The sequence below is a fragment of the Euprymna scolopes genome, chromosome 35, assembly GCF_053919585.1.
Source record: "Euprymna scolopes isolate OS-2025 chromosome 35, ASM5391958v1, whole genome shotgun sequence".
NCBI classification, from domain to species: Eukaryota; Metazoa; Mollusca; class Cephalopoda; order Sepiida; family Sepiolidae; genus Euprymna; species Euprymna scolopes.
The window spans coordinates 33,704,247-33,727,265 of record NC_136516.1 but is presented as its reverse complement, the minus strand read 5'-3'; the positions used below and the strand labels follow the sequence as shown (position 1 = coordinate 33,727,265).

General features: G+C 28.4%; 1 protein-coding gene across 1 annotated transcript in view; it reads right to left on the bottom strand.

The window, feature by feature from the left end:
* LOC145259800 (alpha-2-macroglobulin-like protein 1) overlaps window positions 1–23,019 on the bottom strand; it is a 207,523-nt gene that overhangs the window by 122,062 nt on the left and 62,442 nt on the right. Inside the window, exons 3-6 of the mRNA XM_080117585.1 lie at window positions 18,077–18,268; window positions 15,817–15,869; window positions 12,935–13,007; window positions 11,583–11,696 (exon numbers count right to left, since the gene is read on the bottom strand). Coding sequence (XP_079973711.1) covers window positions 11,583–11,696; window positions 12,935–13,007; window positions 15,817–15,869; window positions 18,077–18,268 — 432 coding nt within the window. The remainder of the gene's footprint in view (window positions 1–11,582; window positions 11,697–12,934; window positions 13,008–15,816; window positions 15,870–18,076; window positions 18,269–23,019) is intronic.

The following is a 23,019-nucleotide window of genomic DNA, read 5'->3' as shown; positions in this document are numbered from 1 at the left end:
ATCATTTGTAATAATACTGTACTATATCATTTGTAATAATACTGTACCATATCATTTGTAATAATACTGTACCATATCATTTGTAATAATACTGTACTATATCAATAGTAATAATACTGTACCATATCAATTGTAATAATACTGTACCATATCAATAGTAATAATACTGTACTATATCATTTGTAATAATACTGTACCATATCATTTGTAATAATACTGTACCATATCATTTGTAATAATACTGCACAATATCAATAGTAATAATACTGTACCATATCATTTGTAATAATACTGTACTATATCATTTGTAATAATACTGTACCATATCATTTGTAATAATACTGTACTATATCATTTGTAATAATACTGTACCATATCATTTGTAATAATACTGTACCATATCATTTGTAATAATACTGTACCATATCATTTGTAATAATACTGTACTATATCAATAGTAATAATACTGTACCATATCAATAGTAATAATACTGTACCATATCAATAGTAATAATACTGTACCATATCAATAGTAATAATACTGTACTATATCATTTGTAATAATACTGTACCATATCATTTGTAATAATACTGTACCATATCATTTGTAATAATACTGTACCATATCATTTGTAATAATACTGCACAATATCAATAGTAATAATACTGCACAATATCAATAGTAATAATACTGTACCATATCATTTGTAATAATACTGTACCATATCATTTGTAATAATACTGTACTATATCATTTTTAATAATACTGTACCATATCAATAGTAATAATACTGTACCATATCATTTGTAATAATACTGTACCATATCATTTGTAATAATACTGTACCATATCATTTGTAATAATACTGTACCATATCAATAGTAATAATACTGTACCATATCATTTGTAATAATACTGTACCATATCATTTGTAATAATACTGCACAATATCAATAGTAATAATACTGCACAATATCAATAGTAATAATACTGTACCATATCATTTGTAATAATACTGTACCATATCATTTGTAATAATACTGTACCATATCATTTGTAATAATACTGCACAATATCAATAGTAATAATACTGCACAATATCAATAGTAATAATACTGCACAATATCAATAGTAATAATACTGTACTATATCATTTGTAATAATACTGTACTATATCATTTGTAATAATACTGTACCATATCATTTGTAATAATACTGTACCATATCATTTGTAATAATACTGTACCATATCATTTGTAATAATACTGCACAATATCAATAGTAATAATACTGTACCATATCATTTGTAATAATACTGTACCATATCATTTGTAATAATACTGTACCATATCATTTGTAATAATACTGTACTATATCAATAGTAATAATACTGTACTATATCAATAGTAATAATACTGTACCATATCAAAAGTAATAATACTGTACCATATCATTTGTAATAATACTGTACCATATCATTTGTAATAATACTGTACAATATCAATAGTAATAATACTGTACCATATCATTTGTAATAATACTGTACTATATCAATAGTAATAATACTGTACCATATCAATAGTAATAATACTGTACCATATCAATAGTAATAATACAGTACTATATCATTTGTAATAATACTGTACCATATCATTTGTAATAATACTGTACCATATCATTTGTAATAATACTTCACAATATCAATAGTAATAATACTGTACTATATCATTTGTAATAATACTGTACTATATCATTTGTAATAATACTGTACTATATCATTTGTAATAATACTGTACCATATCATTTGTAATAATACTGTACCATATCATTTGTAATAATACTGTACTATATCAATAGTAATAATACTGTACCATATCAATAGTAATAATACTGTACCATATCAATAGTAATAATACTGTACTATATCATTTGTAATAATACTGTACCATATCATTTGTAATAATACTGTACCATATTAATAGTAATAATACTGCACAATATCAATAGTAATAATACTGTACCATATCATTTGTAATAATACTGTATCATATCATTTGTAATAATACTGTACCATATCATTTGTAATAATACTGCACAATATCAGTAGTAATAATACTGTACCATATCATTTGTAATAATACTGTACCATATCATTTGTAATAATACTGTACCATATCATTTGTAATAATACTGTACTATATCAATAGTAATAATACTGTACCATATCAATAGTAATAATACTGTACCATATCATTTGTAATGATACTGTACAATATCAATAGTAATAATACTGTACCATATCATTTGTAATAATACTGTACTATATCAATAGTAATAATACTGTACCATATCAATAGCAATAATACTGTACCATATCAATAGCAATAATACTGTACCATATCAATAGTAATAATACTGTACCATATCATTTGTAATAATACTGTACCATATCATTTGTAATAATACTGTACCATATCATTTGTAATAATACTGTACCATATCAATAGTAATAATACTGTACCATATCATTTGTAATAATACTGTACCATATCATTTGTAATAATACTGTACTATATCATTTGTAATAATACTGTACCATATCATTTGTAATAATACTGTACCATATCATTTGTAATAATACTGTACCATATCATTTGTAATAATACTGTACCATATCATTTGTAATAATACTGTACCATATCATTTGTAATAATACTGTACTATATCATTTGTAATAATACTGTACCATATCATTTGTAATAATACTGTACCATATCATTTGTAATAATACTGTACCATATCATTTGTAATAATACTGTACCATATCATTTGTAATAATACTGTACCATATCATTTGTAATAATACTGTACTATATCATTTGTAATAATACTGTACCATATCATTTGTAATAATACTGTACCATATCATTTGTAATAATACTGTACCATATCATTTGTAATAATACTGTACCATATCATTTGTAATAATACTGTACACTATCATTTGTAATAATACTGTACCATATCATTTGTAATAATACTGTACCATATCATTTGTAATAATACTGTACCATATCATTTGTAATAATACTGTACCATATCATTTGTAATAATACTGTACCATATCATTTGTAATAATACTGTACTATATCAATAGTAATAATACTGTACCATATCAATAGTAATAATACTGTACTATATCAATAGTAATAATACTGTACCATATCAATAGTAATAATACTGTACCATATCATTTGTAATAATACTGTACCATATCAATAGTAATAATACTGTACCATATCATTTGTAATAATACTGTACTATATCAATAGTAATAATACTGTACCATATCAATAGTAATAATACTGTACCATATCAATAGTAATAATACTGTACTATATCATTTGTAATAATACTGTACCATATCATTTGTAATAATACTGTACCATATCATTTGTAATAATACTGTACCATATCATTTGTAATAATACTTCACAATATCAATAGTAATAATACTGTACTATATCATTTGTAATAATACTGTACTATATCATTTGTAATAATACTGTACCATATCATTTGTAATAATACTGTACCATATCATTTGTAATAATACTGTACTATATCAATAGTAATAATACTGTACCATATCAATAGTAATAATACTGTACCATATCAATAGTAATAATACTGTACCATATCAATAGTAATAATACTGTACTATATCATTTGTAATAATACTGTACCATATCAATAGTAATAATACTGCACAATATCAATAGTAATAATACTGCACAATATCAATAGTAATAATACTGCACAATATCAATAGTAATAATACTGTACCATATCATTTGTAATAATACTGTACCATATCATTTGTAATAATACTGTACCATATCATTTGTAATAATACTGTACCATATCATTTGTAATAATACTGCACAATATCAATAGTAATAATACTGTACCATATCATTTGTAATAATACTGTACCATATCATTTGTAATAATACTGTACCATATCATTTGTAATAATACTGTACTGTATCAATAGTAATAATACTGTACCATATCAATAGTAATAATACTGTACTATATCAATAGTAATAATACTGTACCATATCAATAGTAATAATACTGTACCATATCATTTGTAATAGTACTGTACAATATCAATAGTAATAATACTGTACCATATCATTTGTAATAATACTGTACTATATCAATAGTAATAATACTGTACCATATCAATAGCAATAATACTGTACCATATCAATTGTAATAATACTGTACTATATCATTTGTAATAATACTGTACCATATCATTTGTAATAATACTTCACAATATCAATAGTAATAATACTGTACTATATCATTTGTAATAATACTGTACTATATCATTTGTAATAATACTGTACCATATCATTTGTAATAATACTGTACCATATCATTGTAATAATACTGTAATGTATCAATAGTAATAATACTGTACCATATCAATAGTAATAATACTGTACCATATCAATAGTAATAATACTGTACTATATCATTTGTAATAATACTGTACCATATCATTTGTAATAATACTGTACCATATCATTTGTAATAATACTGCACAATATCAATAGTAATAATACTGCACAATATCAATAGTAATAATACTGTACCATATCATTTGTAATAATACTGTACCATATCATTTGTAATAATACTGCACAATATCAATAGTAATAATACTGTACCATATCATTTGTAATAATACTGTACCATATCATTGGTAATAATACTGTACCATATCATTTGTAATAATACTGTACTATATCAATAGTTATAATACTGTACCATATCAATAGTTATAATACTGTACCATATCAATAGTAATAATACTGTACTATATCAATAGTAATAATACTGTACCATATCAATAGTAATAATACTGTACCATATCATTTGTAATAATACTGTACTATATCATTTGTAATAATACTGTACCATATCATTTGTAATAATACTGTACCATATCAATAGTAATAATACTGTACCATATCATTTGTAATAATACTGTACTATATCATTTGTAATAATACTGTACTATATCATTTGTAATAATACTGTACTATATCATTTGTAATAATACTGTACCATATCATTTGTAATAATACTGTACTATATCATTTGTAATAATACTGTACTATATCATTTGTAATAATACTGTACTATATCATTTGTAATAATACTGTACTATATCATTTGTAATAATACTGTACTATATCATTTGTAATAATACTGTACCATATCATTTCTAATAATACTGTACCATATCATTTGTAATAATACTGTACTATATCATTTGTAATAATACTGTACTATATCATTTGTAATAATACTGTACCATATCATTTGTAATAATACTGTACCATATCAATAGTAATAATACTGTACCATATCATTTGTAATAATACTGTACCATATCATTTGTAATAATACTGTACTATATCATTTGTAATAATACTGTACCATATCATTTGTAATAATACTGTACCATATCATTTGTAATAATACTGTACCATATCATTTGTAATAATACTGTACTATATCATTTGTAATAATACTGTACCATATCATTTGTAATAATACTGTACCATATCATTTGTAATAATACTGTACTATATCATTTGTAATAATACTGTACCATATCATTTGTAATAATACTGTACCATATCATTTGTAATAATACTGTACCATATCATTTGTAATAATACTGTACCATATCATTTGTAATAATACTGTACCATATCATTTGTAATAATACTGTACTATATCATTTGTAATAATACTGTACCATATCATTTGTAATAATACTGTACCATATCATTTGTAATAATACTGTACCATATCATTTGTAATAATACTGTACCATATCATTTGTAATAATACTGTACACTATCATTTGTAATAATACTGTACCATATCATTTGTAATAATACTGTACCATATCATTTGTAATAATACTGTACCATATCATTTGTAATAATACTGTACCATATCATTTGTAATAATACTGTACCATATCATTTGTAATAATACTGTACCATATCATTTGTAATAATACTGTACTATATCAATAGTAATAATACTGTACCATATCAATAGTAATAATACTGTACTATATCAATAGTAATAATACTGTACCATATCAATAGTAATAATACTGTACCATATCATTTGTAATAATACTGTACCATATCAATAGTAATAATACTGTACCATATCATTTGTAATAATACTGTACTATATCAATAGTAATAATACTGTACCATATCAATAGTAATAATACTGTACCATATCAATAGTAATAATACTGTACTATATCATTTGTAATAATACTGTACCATATCATTTGTAATAATACTGTACCATATCATTTGTAATAATACTGTACCATATCATTTGTAATAATACTTCACAATATCAATAGTAATAATACTGTACTATATCATTTGTAATAATACTGTACTATATCATTTGTAATAATACTGTACCATATCATTTGTAATAATACTGTACCATATCATTTGTAATAATACTGTACTATATCAATAGTAATAATACTGTACCATATCAATAGTAATAATACTGTACCATATCAATAGTAATAATACTGTACCATATCAATAGTAATAATACTGTACTATATCATTTGTAATAATACTGTACCATATCAATAGTAATAATACTGCACAATATCAATAGTAATAATACTGCACAATATCAATAGTAATAATACTGCACAATATCAATAGTAATAATACTGTACCATATCATTTGTAATAATACTGTACCATATCATTTGTAATAATACTGTACCATATCATTTGTAATAATACTGTACCATATCATTTGTAATAATACTGCACAATATCAATAGTAATAATACTGTACCATATCATTTGTAATAATACTGTACCATATCATTTGTAATAATACTGTACCATATCATTTGTAATAATACTGTACTGTATCAATAGTAATAATACTGTACCATATCAATAGTAATAATACTGTACTATATCAATAGTAATAATACTGTACCATATCAATAGTAATAATACTGTACCATATCATTTGTAATAGTACTGTACAATATCAATAGTAATAATACTGTACCATATCATTTGTAATAATACTGTACTATATCAATAGTAATAATACTGTACCATATCAATAGCAATAATACTGTACCATATCAATTGTAATAATACTGTACCATATCATTTGTAATAATACTGTACCATATCATTTGTAATAATACTTCACAATATCAATAGTAATAATACTGTACTATATCATTTGTAATAATACTGTACTATATCATTTGTAATAATACTGTACCATATCATTTGTAATAATACTGTACCATATCATTGTAATAATACTGTAATGTATCAATAGTAATAATACTGTACCATATCAATAGTAATAATACTGTACCATATCAATAGTAATAATACTGTACTATATCATTTGTAATAATACTGTACCATATCATTTGTAATAATACTGTACCATATCATTTGTAATAATACTGTACCATATCATTTGTAATAATACTGCACAATATCAATAGTAATAATACTGTACCATATCATTTGTAATAATACTGTACCATATCATTTGTAATAATACTGTACCATATCATTTGTAATAATACTGCACAATATCAATAGTAATAATACTGTACCATATCATTTGTAATAATACTGTACCATATCATTGGTAATAATACTGTACCATATCATTTGTAATAATACTGTACTATATCAATAGTTATAATACTGTACCATATCAATAGTTATAATACTGTACCATATCAATAGTAATAATACTGTACTATATCAATAGTAATAATACTGTACCATATCAATAGTAATAATACTGTACCATATCATTTGTAATAATACTGTACTATATCATTTGTAATAATACTGTACCATATCATTTGTAATAATACTGTACCATATCAATAGTAATAATACTGTACCATATCATTTGTAATAATACTGTACTATATCATTTGTAATAATACTGTACTATATCATTTGTAATAATACTGTACTATATCATTTGTAATAATACTGTACCATATCATTTGTAATAATACTGTACCATATCATTTGTAATAATACTGTACTATATCATTTGTAATAATACTGTACTATATCATTTGTAATAATACTGTACTATATCATTTGTAATAATACTGTACTATATCATTTGTAATAATACTGTACTATATCATTTGTAATAATACTGTACCATATCATTTCTAATAATACTGTACCATATCATTTGTAATAATACTGTACTATATCATTTGTAATAATACTGTACTATATCATTTGTAATAATACTGTACTATATCATTTGTAATAATACTGTACTATATCATTTGTAATAATACTGTACTATATCATTTGTAATAATACTGTACCATATCATTTGTAATAATAATACTGTACCATATCATTTGTAATAATACTGTACCATATCATTTGTAATAATACTGTACTATATCATTTGTAATAATACTGTACCATATCATTTGTAATAATACTGTACCATATCATTTGTAATAATACTGTACCATATCATTTGTAATAATACTGTACTATATCATTTGTAATAATACTGTACCATATCATTTGTAATAATACTGTACCATATCATTTGTAATAATACTCTACTATATCATTTGTAATAATACTGTACCATATTATTTGTAATAATACTGTACCATATCATTTGTAATAATACTGTACCATATCATTTGTAATAATACTGTACCATATCATTTGTAATAATACTGTACCATATCATTTGTAATAATACTGTACTATATCATTTGTAATAATACTGCACAATATCAATAGTAATAATACTGTACCATATCATTTGTAATAATACTGTACCATATCATTTGTAATAATACTGTACTATATCAATAGTAATAATACTGTACCATATCAATAGTAATAATACTGTACCATATCAATAGTAATAATACTGTACCATATCAATAGTAATAATACTGTACCATATCAATAGTAATAATACTGTACTATATCATTTGTAATAATACTGTACCATATCATTTGTAATAATACTGTACCATATCATTTGTAATAATACTGTACCATATCATTTGTAATAATACTGCACAATATCAATAGTAATAATACTGCACAATATCAATAGTAATAATACTGTACCATATCATTTGTAATAATACTGTACCATATCATTTGTAATAATACTGCACAATATCAATAGTAATAATACTGTACCATATCATTTGTAATAATACTGTACCATATCATTGGTAATAATACTGTACCATATCATTTGTAATAATACTGTACTATATCAATAGTTATAATACTGTACCATATCAATAGTTATAATACTGTACCATATCAATAGTAATAATACTGTACTATATCAATAGTAATAATACTGTACCATATCAATAGTAATAATACTGTACCATATCATTTGTAATAATACTGTACTATATCATTTGTAATAATACTGTACCATATCATTTGTAATAATACTGTACCATATCAATAGTAATAATACTGTACCATATCATTTGTAATAATACTGTACTATATCATTTGTAATAATACTGTACTATATCATTTGTAATAATACTGTACTATATCATTTGTAATAATACTGTACCATATCATTTGTAATAATACTGTACTATATCATTTGTAATAATACTGTACTATATCATTTGTAATAATACTGTACTATATCATTTGTAATAATACTGTACTATATCATTTGTAATAATACTGTACTATATCATTTGTAATAATACTGTACCATATCATTTGTAATAATACTGTACCATATCATTTGTAATAATACTGTACTATATCATTTGTAATAATACTGTACTATATCATTTGTAATAATACTGTACTATATCATTTGTAATAATACTGTACTATATCATTTGTAATAATACTGTACTATATCATTTGTAATAATACTGTACCATATCATTTGTAATAATAATACTGTACCATATCATTTGTAATAATACTGTACCATATCATTTGTAATAATACTGTACTATATCATTTGTAATAATACTGTACCATATCATTTGTAATAATACTGTACCATATCATTTGTAATAATACTGTACCATATCATTTGTAATAATACTGTACTATATCATTTGTAATAATACTGTACCATATCATTTGTAATAATACTGTACCATATCATTTGTAATAATACTCTACTATATCATTTGTAATAATACTGTACCATATTATTTGTAATAATACTGTACCATATCATTTGTAATAATACTGTACCATATCATTTGTAATAATACTGTACCATATCATTTGTAATAATACTGTACCATATCATTTGTAATAATACTGTACCATATCATTTGTAATAATACTGTACCATATCATTTGTAATAATACTGTACCATATCATTTGTAATAATACTGTACTATATCAATAGTAATAATACTGTACCATATCATTTGTAATAATACAGCACAATATCAATATAAGTGAAAACGTCTGTTTGTCTTTTCTCTATGGTAGTTAAGGATGATTATTATACAGAAATGCATTACTTTACATATTCACACTTTTTAATATATACATATGCACATAACCTTATGAAACGTACATATGGCTCGAGCAAAGCTGGGCAGAACTGCTACTACTGTTTATATACAAGAAGATCAACTCTAGATAGAAAATGATACAGTCATCAAAACGTACTGAATAAGCTAAGAATAGCAGGTATGTTCAAATGCAACTTCATTTCTTCTCTGTGTGTTCTTCGTGTGTTCTATCTGTGTGTGTGTGTGTGTGTGTGTGTGTGTGTGTGTGTGTGTGTGTGTGTGTGTGTGTGTGTGTCTATATGCAGGTCTGCTGTCTCTCGCATGCATCTATGCACCAAACTAAACATGCAGCACGGTGCATGTTTACACATTTCTTACTTGCATAACTATTTGTGAACCAAAAGAAGGGAGAAAACGAAGATTTCTTATGAGGTGTGGATACCAATTCTGTAAAATATAGTTTACACTATAACTTGGTTTCGTTTGTGGTTTCTGACATGAAGCAAAACACGGTCATCTACACAATATATAAAGAACAATTGTCTGCATGTGTATGCAGGTCTGCTGTTTCTAGCATGCATCTATGAACCAAAATAAACATGCAACACTATGCATGTTAATATATGTGGCTGTGGCAATTTTTTTTTTTTTGTTTAACGGCATGTGCACCCTTGTTGGTTTATTTCATACCGAATCCTGGTTTAATGTTTAAATATTTTTTTTTTTTTTTAAACAAAATTATTTGAATAAATATATTTATAGCTGAAATATAGTTTGCACCGAAATTTGATTAAATTCGTAAACATTTTAACAAAAATAAAAAATAAATGCATAAAATGTATTAAAATGCCAGTAATGTGGCAATTTTGTTCAATGCAGAGGAGTGGAAATTTTGTGGAATGACTTACCATATTTTTGAACCTCAAAAACAGTTTCGGTTATTTTATTGCCATCAGTAATTCTGAGGCTCCATTTTCCCAATACGGTTTGTGGAGCGAGCAAGAATGTAAAACTCATCAACCCTGAAAAAAATAAAATAAAATAATAAGTTGGAATCAATAACCCTCGTTATGTAGCAACATTACACGTGGGTGTTTAAAATAATGTTAAAAACGAGATTTTCCATACAAGGTTAGATTAAATAGAAAAATAGAAAATTTCTTTAGAATTTAAAGATTAAGATTAGAGTTACATGTCAGGATATGGCATCATTGCAGGAAGTCCAAAGTGACAAGTAGTGAAAAAGACAGTAAAATCGTTCTCTTTGGTTAGTGAGCTGAGCAGGGATCAGATGTTTTTTTGCAAAGTTTTCTCTACCCTCCTCTCAGGAAGTAGGTGAGAAGATGCTTATGTAATATGAAACTTCATAGCATTGTAAAAAAAAAAATAAAATAAAGAAACTCAAGAACATGACGTCATAGATCAAGAATAGTGTTGGTCTTTTAATTGTTAAATTATTGCAGAACCAAAGGAAACAGTAAAGCAGAAGGTTCTTCTGATATATCATCACTATGGTTGTGACAACAGCATATTCTTATCATTGTTTTGACTCGAGTATATATCCGACACAGTTACACACAGTTAATCAACCGAGGACCACATTACTCTATATAAAAGCAGATAAGATATCAACGAATACACACTCGAGAGTCAAAACGATGTCCTAGCCCTAATCATCACTACGATTATGATATCAGCATCGTCATATCAGGCGAGTTGCCTAGACCAAATTAACTATTTCCCTCCACAGGTCTATCTTTCATGGCCTTAGGAAGATCTTCAAGTTGTAAGCCAGTGTCTTCTGTCAATAATTTTGTGTATGTCTTGGTTCCATGTTTAGGATCCCACATTACCACACATATTCATGCAGAGGACAGTGAGTCGTTGCAATCCACTATGAAAGAAAACCTATTCAATGCTTTTGTTTTCGACTTGCAGAACATGATTGAGTTTTACAAAGGGAAAGGAAATCAAACAATAACATCAATGTTTGGTGCATTTTAGGTCAGAAAGACAGCATCTTCAGACAGCTTGATCTAGTAGCGCCAGCCCAACGAATTCAGAAGATAGTGAGCCATTACAATCTGCTATGAAAGAAAATCTATTAAACACACAATCAACCATTTTTTTTTAAGCTTGATGAATTGCGTATTTTTTAATAGTAAGATTTATTGAATAAATTTAAGAATGACAGACCCCCCCCCACAAGATGTAAGGACGCATCCAAAATATAAAGAATAAGAAAAATAAATGTGTTTACCTTGCATATTTGCAACATCAGACCATTTCTTCATTTTGATGTCATAAGGGTCGATAACTGCTACTTCAGAAATCTGAAAGAAATCACAGGAGTTGGAAAGAAATCTAGACATTTTAAGTCAGATTTATTGCTTCAATAGAATTTTGCGGAGATTTAGCTTACTAAAATTTATTAAATTTTTATAAGTATTCTGTACTAGCAGTTCAGCCTGGCTTTGCTTGGGCCCCATATACTGTTCATAACTTTATGTACATATATATATATATATATATATATATTATATATATATATATATATTAAAAACTTTGACTTTTGTCCAGGTAACCTACATCTAAAATTTCAAGTCTTTAGACCTAAAATTGGTGGAGTAGTTTGGTAGAGTCAACTCTTTCAACTTTGACCTCTTGGCAGCCAAATGTTCGCCCCAAACTAATTAAAAAGCTTGCTGCATGTCTGAATACCCTTTATGTAAAATTTCAAATGTTTAGACTCAAAATTGACTGAATAGTTTGCTAGAGACCACAAAGGTAAAATCTTTTGAGCTTTGACGGCAAAATTTCCCGCCAAAAACCAATTAAAAAGCTTACCCTATGTTTGAATACACTTTATGTAAAATTTCAAATGTTTAGACCAAAAAGTGGCTTAGTTATTTGGTAGAGACCGAAGAGGTCAAACTTTGATCTCAATTTTGGCACTTATTGTTTTAGGCTCAAATCAAATTAAAAAGTTTGATCCATGTCCAAGTAACCTACATCTAAAATTTCAAGTGTTTAAACCCAAAATTGGCGGAGGAGTTTGGTAAAGTTTTCAAAAGTCAAATCGTTGAACTTTGACCTCTTGACAGCCAAATTTCTGGCCGAAAACCGATTAAAAGGATTTCAATACCCCTTATATCAAATCTCGAGTCTGTAGACTGAAAATTGACAGAGTAGTTTGGTAGGGAAATGTAGACACACACACAGACAGACAATTTCACTTTTATAGATATATAGATTGAAAAAAAAAAGAGAAAAAAAAGGAGAAAAAAGTAAAAGAGGAAAGTAAGGAATAGTAAGACGAGAAAAAAAATATTTGAAACGAAATGAGAATAGATTTCAAAGTTAATAAATCTCTAACGTAATTAACACGATTTGTAAATAAACAAATAAAAGCAAAACAAATATTAATACAGTTTCCAAAAGCCGTGCAAAGTTGGGTCAGGACAGTTTATATGTAATTCCCAGCGAGTCTCTCACACAAATTCCTGAAGATGTGTAAATGAGTACACGAAAAGTTAAGTTACACTTTCAGAAGAAAATTGCTTGGACCATACATCCATACCTTCGACGTATGTACAAAAACGATAATACAAATAATTAAAAAAAATAAAAAAAGGTATTACAAAACAGAAACTTTCTGTTGTCTTTAACAATTCTGTTTATATATATATATATATATATATATATATATATATATATATATATATATACACACACACACAGAGTATAACCCGGATATAAGAAACTTGAATATAATAAAGAGATGTTGTCTCTTATATCAGGGTTATACTATATATATATATATATATATATATATATATATATATATATATATATATATAATGCCTGAAACAGTTTTTCATGGGAAACAACTGATTATCCTTCAAATAACATTAAGATTGTGAATTCATGAAAACAAAGCGATTCAGCAATTGCAGGAAATTAATTGATTTACTGGCAAAATAAAATTATATATATATATATATATATATATATATATATATATATGTAACCCACTTTCCGGCTTACGACATCCGGTTGTGCATGCGTGCATGACCTGCGCACTGAAATATTAACGTTATTATTTCAAAATTATTATTTAACATGGGAAGAGTGGGGTTTAAAATAACTTAAACGTAATACAGAAATGAACAATGTAAAAAAAAAAAAGAGCAGATATATCAAAATTTGAATTTAACTATAGTAAGTATTATGTGGTATCTGTTCAGTGCACATTTACCTATAAGTATGGCCAACCACTTATAATTCAGTAACTGTAAAAATTTTTTTCAACAATAATCAATTATAATAAACAGAACGACTCATAGAAATCTATCTATATTCTTTTTTCATTTTAATATACTTTCATAGAAATGTTTGTTATGTCAAAAAAAAATTTTTTACTTTACGTCACAAGTGTCATGCTCATACATGAATTCCATAGCTAATGTAACATACTGACCCAACGGGTCACTGGTAGTCTAGTATATATATATATATATATATATATATATATATATATATATAAACTGATGGAAGACAGTGATCATTTATTCAATATGATCTTCATTTCTGATCAGTGACCAGTAGGGATGGAAGGTGGTTGAAATTACTAATTAATTATATCTTGTAAACTCATGCCCTTACACGACTGAACACCTTGCATGCTTCCAAACAGACTCTCTCTCTCTCTCTCTCTCTCTCTCTCTCTCTCTCTCTCTCTCTCCCTCTCTCTCTCTCTCCATATGGCGTCATATCCGTTTTTAATACATTCTCACGGCCTAAGCAATTTTCAACTCTGGGTTATCAAGCTGACTTTGGCTAACTCCTCAGTAGTTTAATTTTCTATCATTCTCAACTTGATAGCAGAGAGAGAGAGAGAGAGAGAGAGAGAGAGAGAGAAGTCTAGAAGAGCAAAGTTTAATTTAATATATTAATACTTTAAAGGAACAGTGCTCACAGTAATGTAGATATATAATAAGCTCAATAGGTATATTTATCCTAGAGCTATATTAATATTGACGCTAAAGATTAGTAATTGCAAATTATGAATCAGTTTCAAAAGGAGAAATATATATATATATATATATATATATGACTTTAACTCAAACTAAAAATACTAACCATTCCTGGTTTTGACTTCAAATTGAGGTTTGTAGTAAGGACTCTGAAATTTACTGAAAAATAGAATTAAACTTTTATCATAAAAAAAATCTAATGAATGACAAAACAAAGATCAATGAAAACTTATCTATATAATTATTTTAGAAATTATAAACCTATGTACCATTTTAATGCATGGACAGTATAGATTTCGAAACAAACGTAGAAAAATAAAATTATTTGAGTTTATCGAATTATAGTTTCATCGTATGCTTTAATGTAGAAGAGTTTTCAAGATTCAGGGGAGTAACTGCAATCGATCATTTTGACAGAATTGACTTATTTTTCCTTGCTTTCAATCAAAATCCGCCATTTCAAAATACAAAATATCGGACCGTTATTGTGATTTTCTTTTTTATAAAAACTAAATCTATCACATCTTCTATTGGATCATTTTCCGTAATTTTAGGAATTCCAAATTTCAACATGAGCGTGTAATAATGTTTTCACATAAAATGCGTTCGTTTAAAAATCTACTACTCTGCACATGTATCCTTATTAAATTTTTTTTTTTAAATAAATGAACTTTCAGAAGAAAGTACTATTTTCAAAGTAAAATTGCTTTTTTTTTTTCATTTTATTGGTAATAACTGTTGGAGGGGTAACTCCCGTTGAATCTTGAAAATTGATCGTCTGCTGTTATTGACATATGATTTTATTATTAAAAAAAAATAATACACTGCTAGCAGTTTTCGAATTCCTAATGAGAAATATATCCCATGAAACAATGTTTTTTTTTTTTATCATCTTTCTTCATCTATATCAATAACCATAATTGTAAAAAAAGGTTGTTTGACAAACATAAAATTTATGTAGAGAAACTTGATCACATCTTTGAAAACATTGATCTGTAAATTTTATTTAAAAATGTCGAAAACTGAATAATGGTTATAGTCAGCTAACGTACTTCCTAACTTCCGGCGCAGTGCTACCAGAAGCGGTGACAAAGCAAATTAATTCCTTCACTTTTTACGCTCACGCTTATATCTCGCCTGTACATGTAATCTTTTTATGACGTTTTTCCGATTATTATTATTATTGTTATTTAATAACCATTGAAATTTTTTTAGTCTGATTTTAATTAATAATTATTGAAATTAGGGTACTTGTACAGTTTAATCAAGACATTAAAAAAATGAAAATATCGAAAAAAGGTTATATTGTACGTATCCGTTTTGGACTGAAGATTCCCGAAAAAAAAATTCACTTAATTGATCGAGTAGTTTTTTTGCAGCGGAAAAACACGTTTTTATAAGAACGCGTTGAAGTCAGCCATTATGAAATTTATTGAACACGCTACTGGGGAGATAACTCCAGTTAAAGCGCCGACACCCCTCCCCATCTTTAATACTAGCTTTTCTTCGTAAACATCGAACCTTTTGCTCGGCATCATAACAAATTGTTTTTTCGCTGTAAAAAAAAAAACAAAAAAAACTACTTGATGAAATTAAGTGAACACGGATACATACAATTTAAAGTTTTTTTCGATATTTTCATTTTTTTTAATGTCTTGGTTAAACTGTACAAGTACCGAAATCAGTTTTATTTTTTTTTTTTAAAGAATTATTCAAAGCAATTTTTAAAAGCTTTTAAAACTATTTGGGGAATATTATGTATTATGATGTTTGAAATGTTATTTTGATTTCAATAATTTCATTTGTTACTCTGATTTCGATAATTTTATTCTTATACTTTCAAAAACATATTTATATAAATTCAGATAAAAAACTTATTTTTAAAATTAAAAAAAAAAAAACAACTTATTTTTATAATTTCCTAAACATATATTTCTTATAAAATTTCAAATAACACAAAAACTTCTATTTTTTTAAATTTTATTATTAAAAATGCAAATAAAGTATAATTTTGTTAATTTTTATTTTATACTTTTCAAAATATCCTTTTCTTCTATTTTATTTCAATAAATCGCTTCACAATAGAAATACAATAAATGTGAAGGAACCTTGCCACCGTTTCCGGTAGCGCTATACCGGAAGTTAAGTACGTTAGCTAATAATGTTATATCATTTTTTTATTATTAAATGGCAAATATTTTTTTAAATGTTATTGCAAACTTGAGTCTGACAGCCCAAGTAAAATATTTCGAACTTATGTGTCGCAAACCCACAAAACTTCTATTTCAAACTTAAGCGTGACAGAATGACCTATAGACAAGCAGAGTATTATATAGAGATGCTTGAAAATATCTAAAAACACTCACCTTTTTGTCCCGGGACGTACACATACTTATCTGTTTGCACAAATGTGAGTGTGTTGTTGTTGACAATTTTCACGTTGTCCTTCGTTTGTGAAAATAATAGCGTCTGGTCAGCTTTGAATCCCCAGACTGTCAGGATATAAAATCCTTCCATATAAACTTCAGGGACTTCAATCTCCGTGCAACGGCATTCACCTGTGAAAAAGGGAAAACAAAAAAAATGAAATGGTTAAAAATATTAGGTTGACAAGAAAGTTCTTGCGGGATTTTTAATTTTGATTTCAAATTATTTTTTATACTTTTTTTTTTTTAAGAGTGCTTTTCGCTCTAATCGTTTAAATTATAATCGTTTTAAAATCCCTCTTTTTTTTTTTCATTTTTCTTAAACTTTTTCTTCTAGGGGATGGGACATCCAACCAGATGTCTGACATTTACCCCTATTTTAGTGAGTCCAACCAAGAGATCTTTTCAGGATTCTAGCCGTCCCTTTCAGTGCAATCGTTTGTATTTCACTTGCACTTGGTTCACCGGGTATGCTTGCTATGTACTTATGTCTTCTTTTCAGAACGTTGAATACAAGATGAAACAAAAAAGCAAATTCGCACAATTTTCTTATTCCAATTCAAGCTAGGGCGAAAAGCTGCTGAAATAGCTCACGATATCAACAAAGCGTTTGGCCCAGGAACCACTACTGGATACATAACACAATGGTGGTTTAAGAAATTGTGTGATGGCGACGAGAGTCTTAAAGATGATGAGCATAGTAATCGGTCATTGGATGCTGACAACAATCAATTAAGAACTTTAGTTGAAGCCAATCCATATACAACTGTTAAAGAACTTGCTTCTGAATTAGACGTAATGTATGCGACGATTTCCAACCACTTGAAAGAGATTGGAAAGACAAAAACTTGATAAATGGGTGCCTCATGAATTGAACGACAACCAAAAGAAATGCCGTTATGTAGTGTCATCTTTTCTTCTTTTATGCAACAAAAATGACTCATTTCTCGACCAGGTTGTGACTTGCAATGAATGTGGGTTCTTTATGACAAGCAGCGATACTCAGCTCAGTGGTTAGATGCCAACGAAGTTCCACGACACTTCCCGAAGCCAGAGTGGCACCAAAAGAAGGTCATGCTGAATGTTTGGTGGTCTGCGATCGGTCTCATCCATTAGTTTTTTTTAATGCAGGCAAAACCATTACGACAGAAAAGTTTGACAAAAACACCCAGCATTAATCAACAGAAAAAGCTCAATTCCCCTCCATGACAATGCCTGACTGCACATTGCTAAACCGACTCTGCAGAAGTTGAACGAACTGGGCTACAAATCTGCCTCATCCGCCATACTCTCCAGATGTCTCACCTACCGACTACCACTTTTTCAAGCATCTTAGCAACTTTCTGAGTAAGAAATGCTTAAAAAAACCTAAGCGATATCGAAAACACCTTCAGCAACTTCACACCACCAGAACACAAGATTTTTACTTTACTATTTTAATCTTATTTGCATAAATACACAAATTGGTATTGGTATTTTGTGTTGGCAAAAGTGTGTTGATTCTGATGGTGCTTATTTCGATCAATAAATTTTTGTTTTAGCCGAGATATGTTCATCTGAATTTACAAGTTAAAAACCGCTAGAACTTTCTTGTCAATCTGTTGAAAAATTGTCAAAGTTATGCATACAGATGATGTTCTTGTGGCCTCAAAGATAAATCCGAACTGTAACAACAGTCTTGGAAGGACAGGTTGGAACAGTTTGGTCTGTAATGAAATATTTAACCACTGGTTTAGCATGCCATCCATTGAGCGGATTCCTGGTAGATAAAACCATCCCAATCATTGTATGTCAAAAATTCAGCTCACTTTGTGGAAATAATCAACAATGTTTCCATTCATTCCAACCAGATGGGTAGTCTAAATCTAGCGAGTCTGTTCACAACGTACTCCCTGATGAGACTCTGATGGTGGTACAGGACAATGATTTTGGATGCCTCACTAGAGGAACATACTTGCATTCCAATTTACAATATAACGGAGATGTTGACCTTCTGCATAGAAACTACATACTTTATGATGGGATTTGAGATATACCAATAAGAAGAGGGTCTGGCGATGGGGTCACCATTGTCCCCAGTACTGGTCAATGCATGCATGGAATACTTTGAGGAAATGTCATTATTATCAACACCACTAAAGCCAACAATGTGTTTGTGATATGTGGATGACATACTCTGGCCCCACCCGGAAGATATTCAAACATTACTGGTTCATGTGAACTCTCAACTTTCACCGGACAGTACCTAAACTTCAACTCCCACTAGTGGGGCCGATTGCTGAAACAATCTTTCACTTGGTGCTTGTATCACTAAGTGAAAAATTCTTATGGAATATTTGTTAGGAAATGGATTGAGAAAGAGAGGGAGGTGTGTAAATTATATTGTAGACACGTTTACCGGAAGTGAGGGTCAGCTGATCAGATTTATGTGTGAGCCATGTGATCAGGTTAGCTGGATCGAGGAGATTGGGTTTGGACATAGAAGACAATCGACAGCTTAACAGTCGTCTCCTCCCCTTCACTGGGGGAAGACGCTAACGTGTGTGGAAATAAGACCTAGAAGTAAACTACGCAGGCCAGAAATTCACTTTCCATCCTTCTGCAGTCGACATCTGAAAGGTGAATAAAAACTATAAAACCAATTTATTGTCTTGGAGTGAATGAATCTTCATCCAAAACAGGTATCCGTCTCCCCTCCAAGACACAAGATGAATTCCAGATGGACCAACATACACGACGCATGAAGGTATGTCCAAAAATACATGTACCACACACACACACACACACACACACACACACACACACACACACACACAACTACATATGAACAATTAAATAGGAATATACAACAAACAGACAGAACATTTAGATGATCACACACACGGCCACTTTTATGATAACAATACAACATATTGAGATAACCTGCCTCACTACACCATCCATATAATATAAAGAAAGGAAACGTCCATTGCCTACAACACCAAGCAAAAGCAATATGTAGTAACAGCAATGCATATCAAGAGGAGATGGACAGTTTAAGAAAAACCCTCCACCAAAACAACTATCCAGCGAGCATAACATCATCTCTAAGAAATATGAACCAGACACCAAAGGACATCATCCGGAAATTCACCACAGTTTGTATACCATACATGAAGAGCTTGTCGGAAAAACTTCAAAGAATATGTAATCCATATGATATCAAAACAGTATTCAAAAGTGATTCAACTCTCCGGAAACCATTTGTGCAATTCAAGCCCCTTACAGAAAAAATCATGACTAAGAACTGTGAATATGAGATCCCATATAAATATGGAAAACTATACAAAGGTGAGACATGTCGTCCACGAAAAGTGTTGTTAGATGAATATCGAAAAGTTGTAATACGTTGAGCGATCGAAAAGTCGAGTGTGGCTGACCATATCTGGAGGGAAAAGGGAAACCATCTACTATTATGAGATGAAATGAAAATTATAGACAGAGAAGAACGGTAGAGAGCGAGACAAATCAAAGAAGCAGCACATATGCTGGATAACAATCAATCACTAAGTAGACCTAGTATTGAATTTAACACGATATGGGAACCGTTAATTATAAATAATAGATGATATATACAGCAATAAGAAAAAAAAAAAATATATATAGTACTAATAATCTATACTATTAATACAATTCTAAATGTTTATTTATTTATGCGTGTGTGTATATATACTAATAAAACTTTCGAACGGGTGCAACTAATTGAAAAAATTATTTTTTCCCTGAAAGACGCGAGTCCCTAGATTGTTCTTCTCTATATATGATTTGTAACAAACAACGTCGAATCACACAAAAAGCCCGAAATAAGGGTTTTTGGGCTGCTTCGTTTTTGTCGAAAAAGTTACCTGCCCATGTCAACGAAATTCAGCACTGTCTGCATACAGTCACGGTAACATCTTTTGGCATACAAACAGGATTTGTGGTGCAATGGATAACGCACCTGACTACAAATCAGAAGATTCCAGGTTCGAATCCTGGCAACTTCGTAATAATTTTAACCATCATTTTATCCAACGTTTACTCATTATCCTTACCCTTAGTTAGGGTATTTTTTTTTTATTTGTTTTTTTTTGTGCATATGGGAATTTCCCATAATCCGAGTTCACAGGGTAAGCGTTGATGGTAAGACGATGTTGAGTGTACTTGATGTTGAGTGTACTCGATTTTGTGTTTGACTCGGCGTTGTGTGCCGGCACGGCACAGCCGCTAGTAGATAATAAATAGTGATATTTACAATAAGATAGAAAATAGATTTAAGGCTCCCAAAATTCGTACTAGAACTGTCCGCAGGGACCTATATCACGGTGGTTAAAGTACTTGGAAAAATCAATTAGAAAAGTGATATTCTCCTAAAGGTTCAATCCTCAGTGTAGGCGACTGAAAAATACAATTGCAAATTACTTAGGACTACCTCTATCCAGTCATGGCTGACGGAACGAGAGTGTACTATCCTATGAAGTAAATAAATAAAGGATTTCGTTTGAAACGCCGTCCAAATTCCCGAGTTCGACAAGATACATCTGAAAAAGGTCAGCAGTTACATGAACCAAAATGTTGTGAAAATAACACTCAAGATGAGAACAGTAGTCTGAAGAATCCAAATAATTCAAATATTTAATTTTACCAAATTGATAAAAATAAGTAAAAATCGGTACTTTTAAAAATTAGCCTCCACGCTGTTAACAGAAAAAATAAAAATGAGTTTCTATTTATTACATGCAATTACGCATCAACATCTTGGGGGGGGGAGCAAAAAAAAAAACAGAATTTGTTTGATAGGTTGTTTTGCTTAATAACGTATCAACCCTTTTCAGTTTATTTAATGCCGAATCCAGTCATTTTCG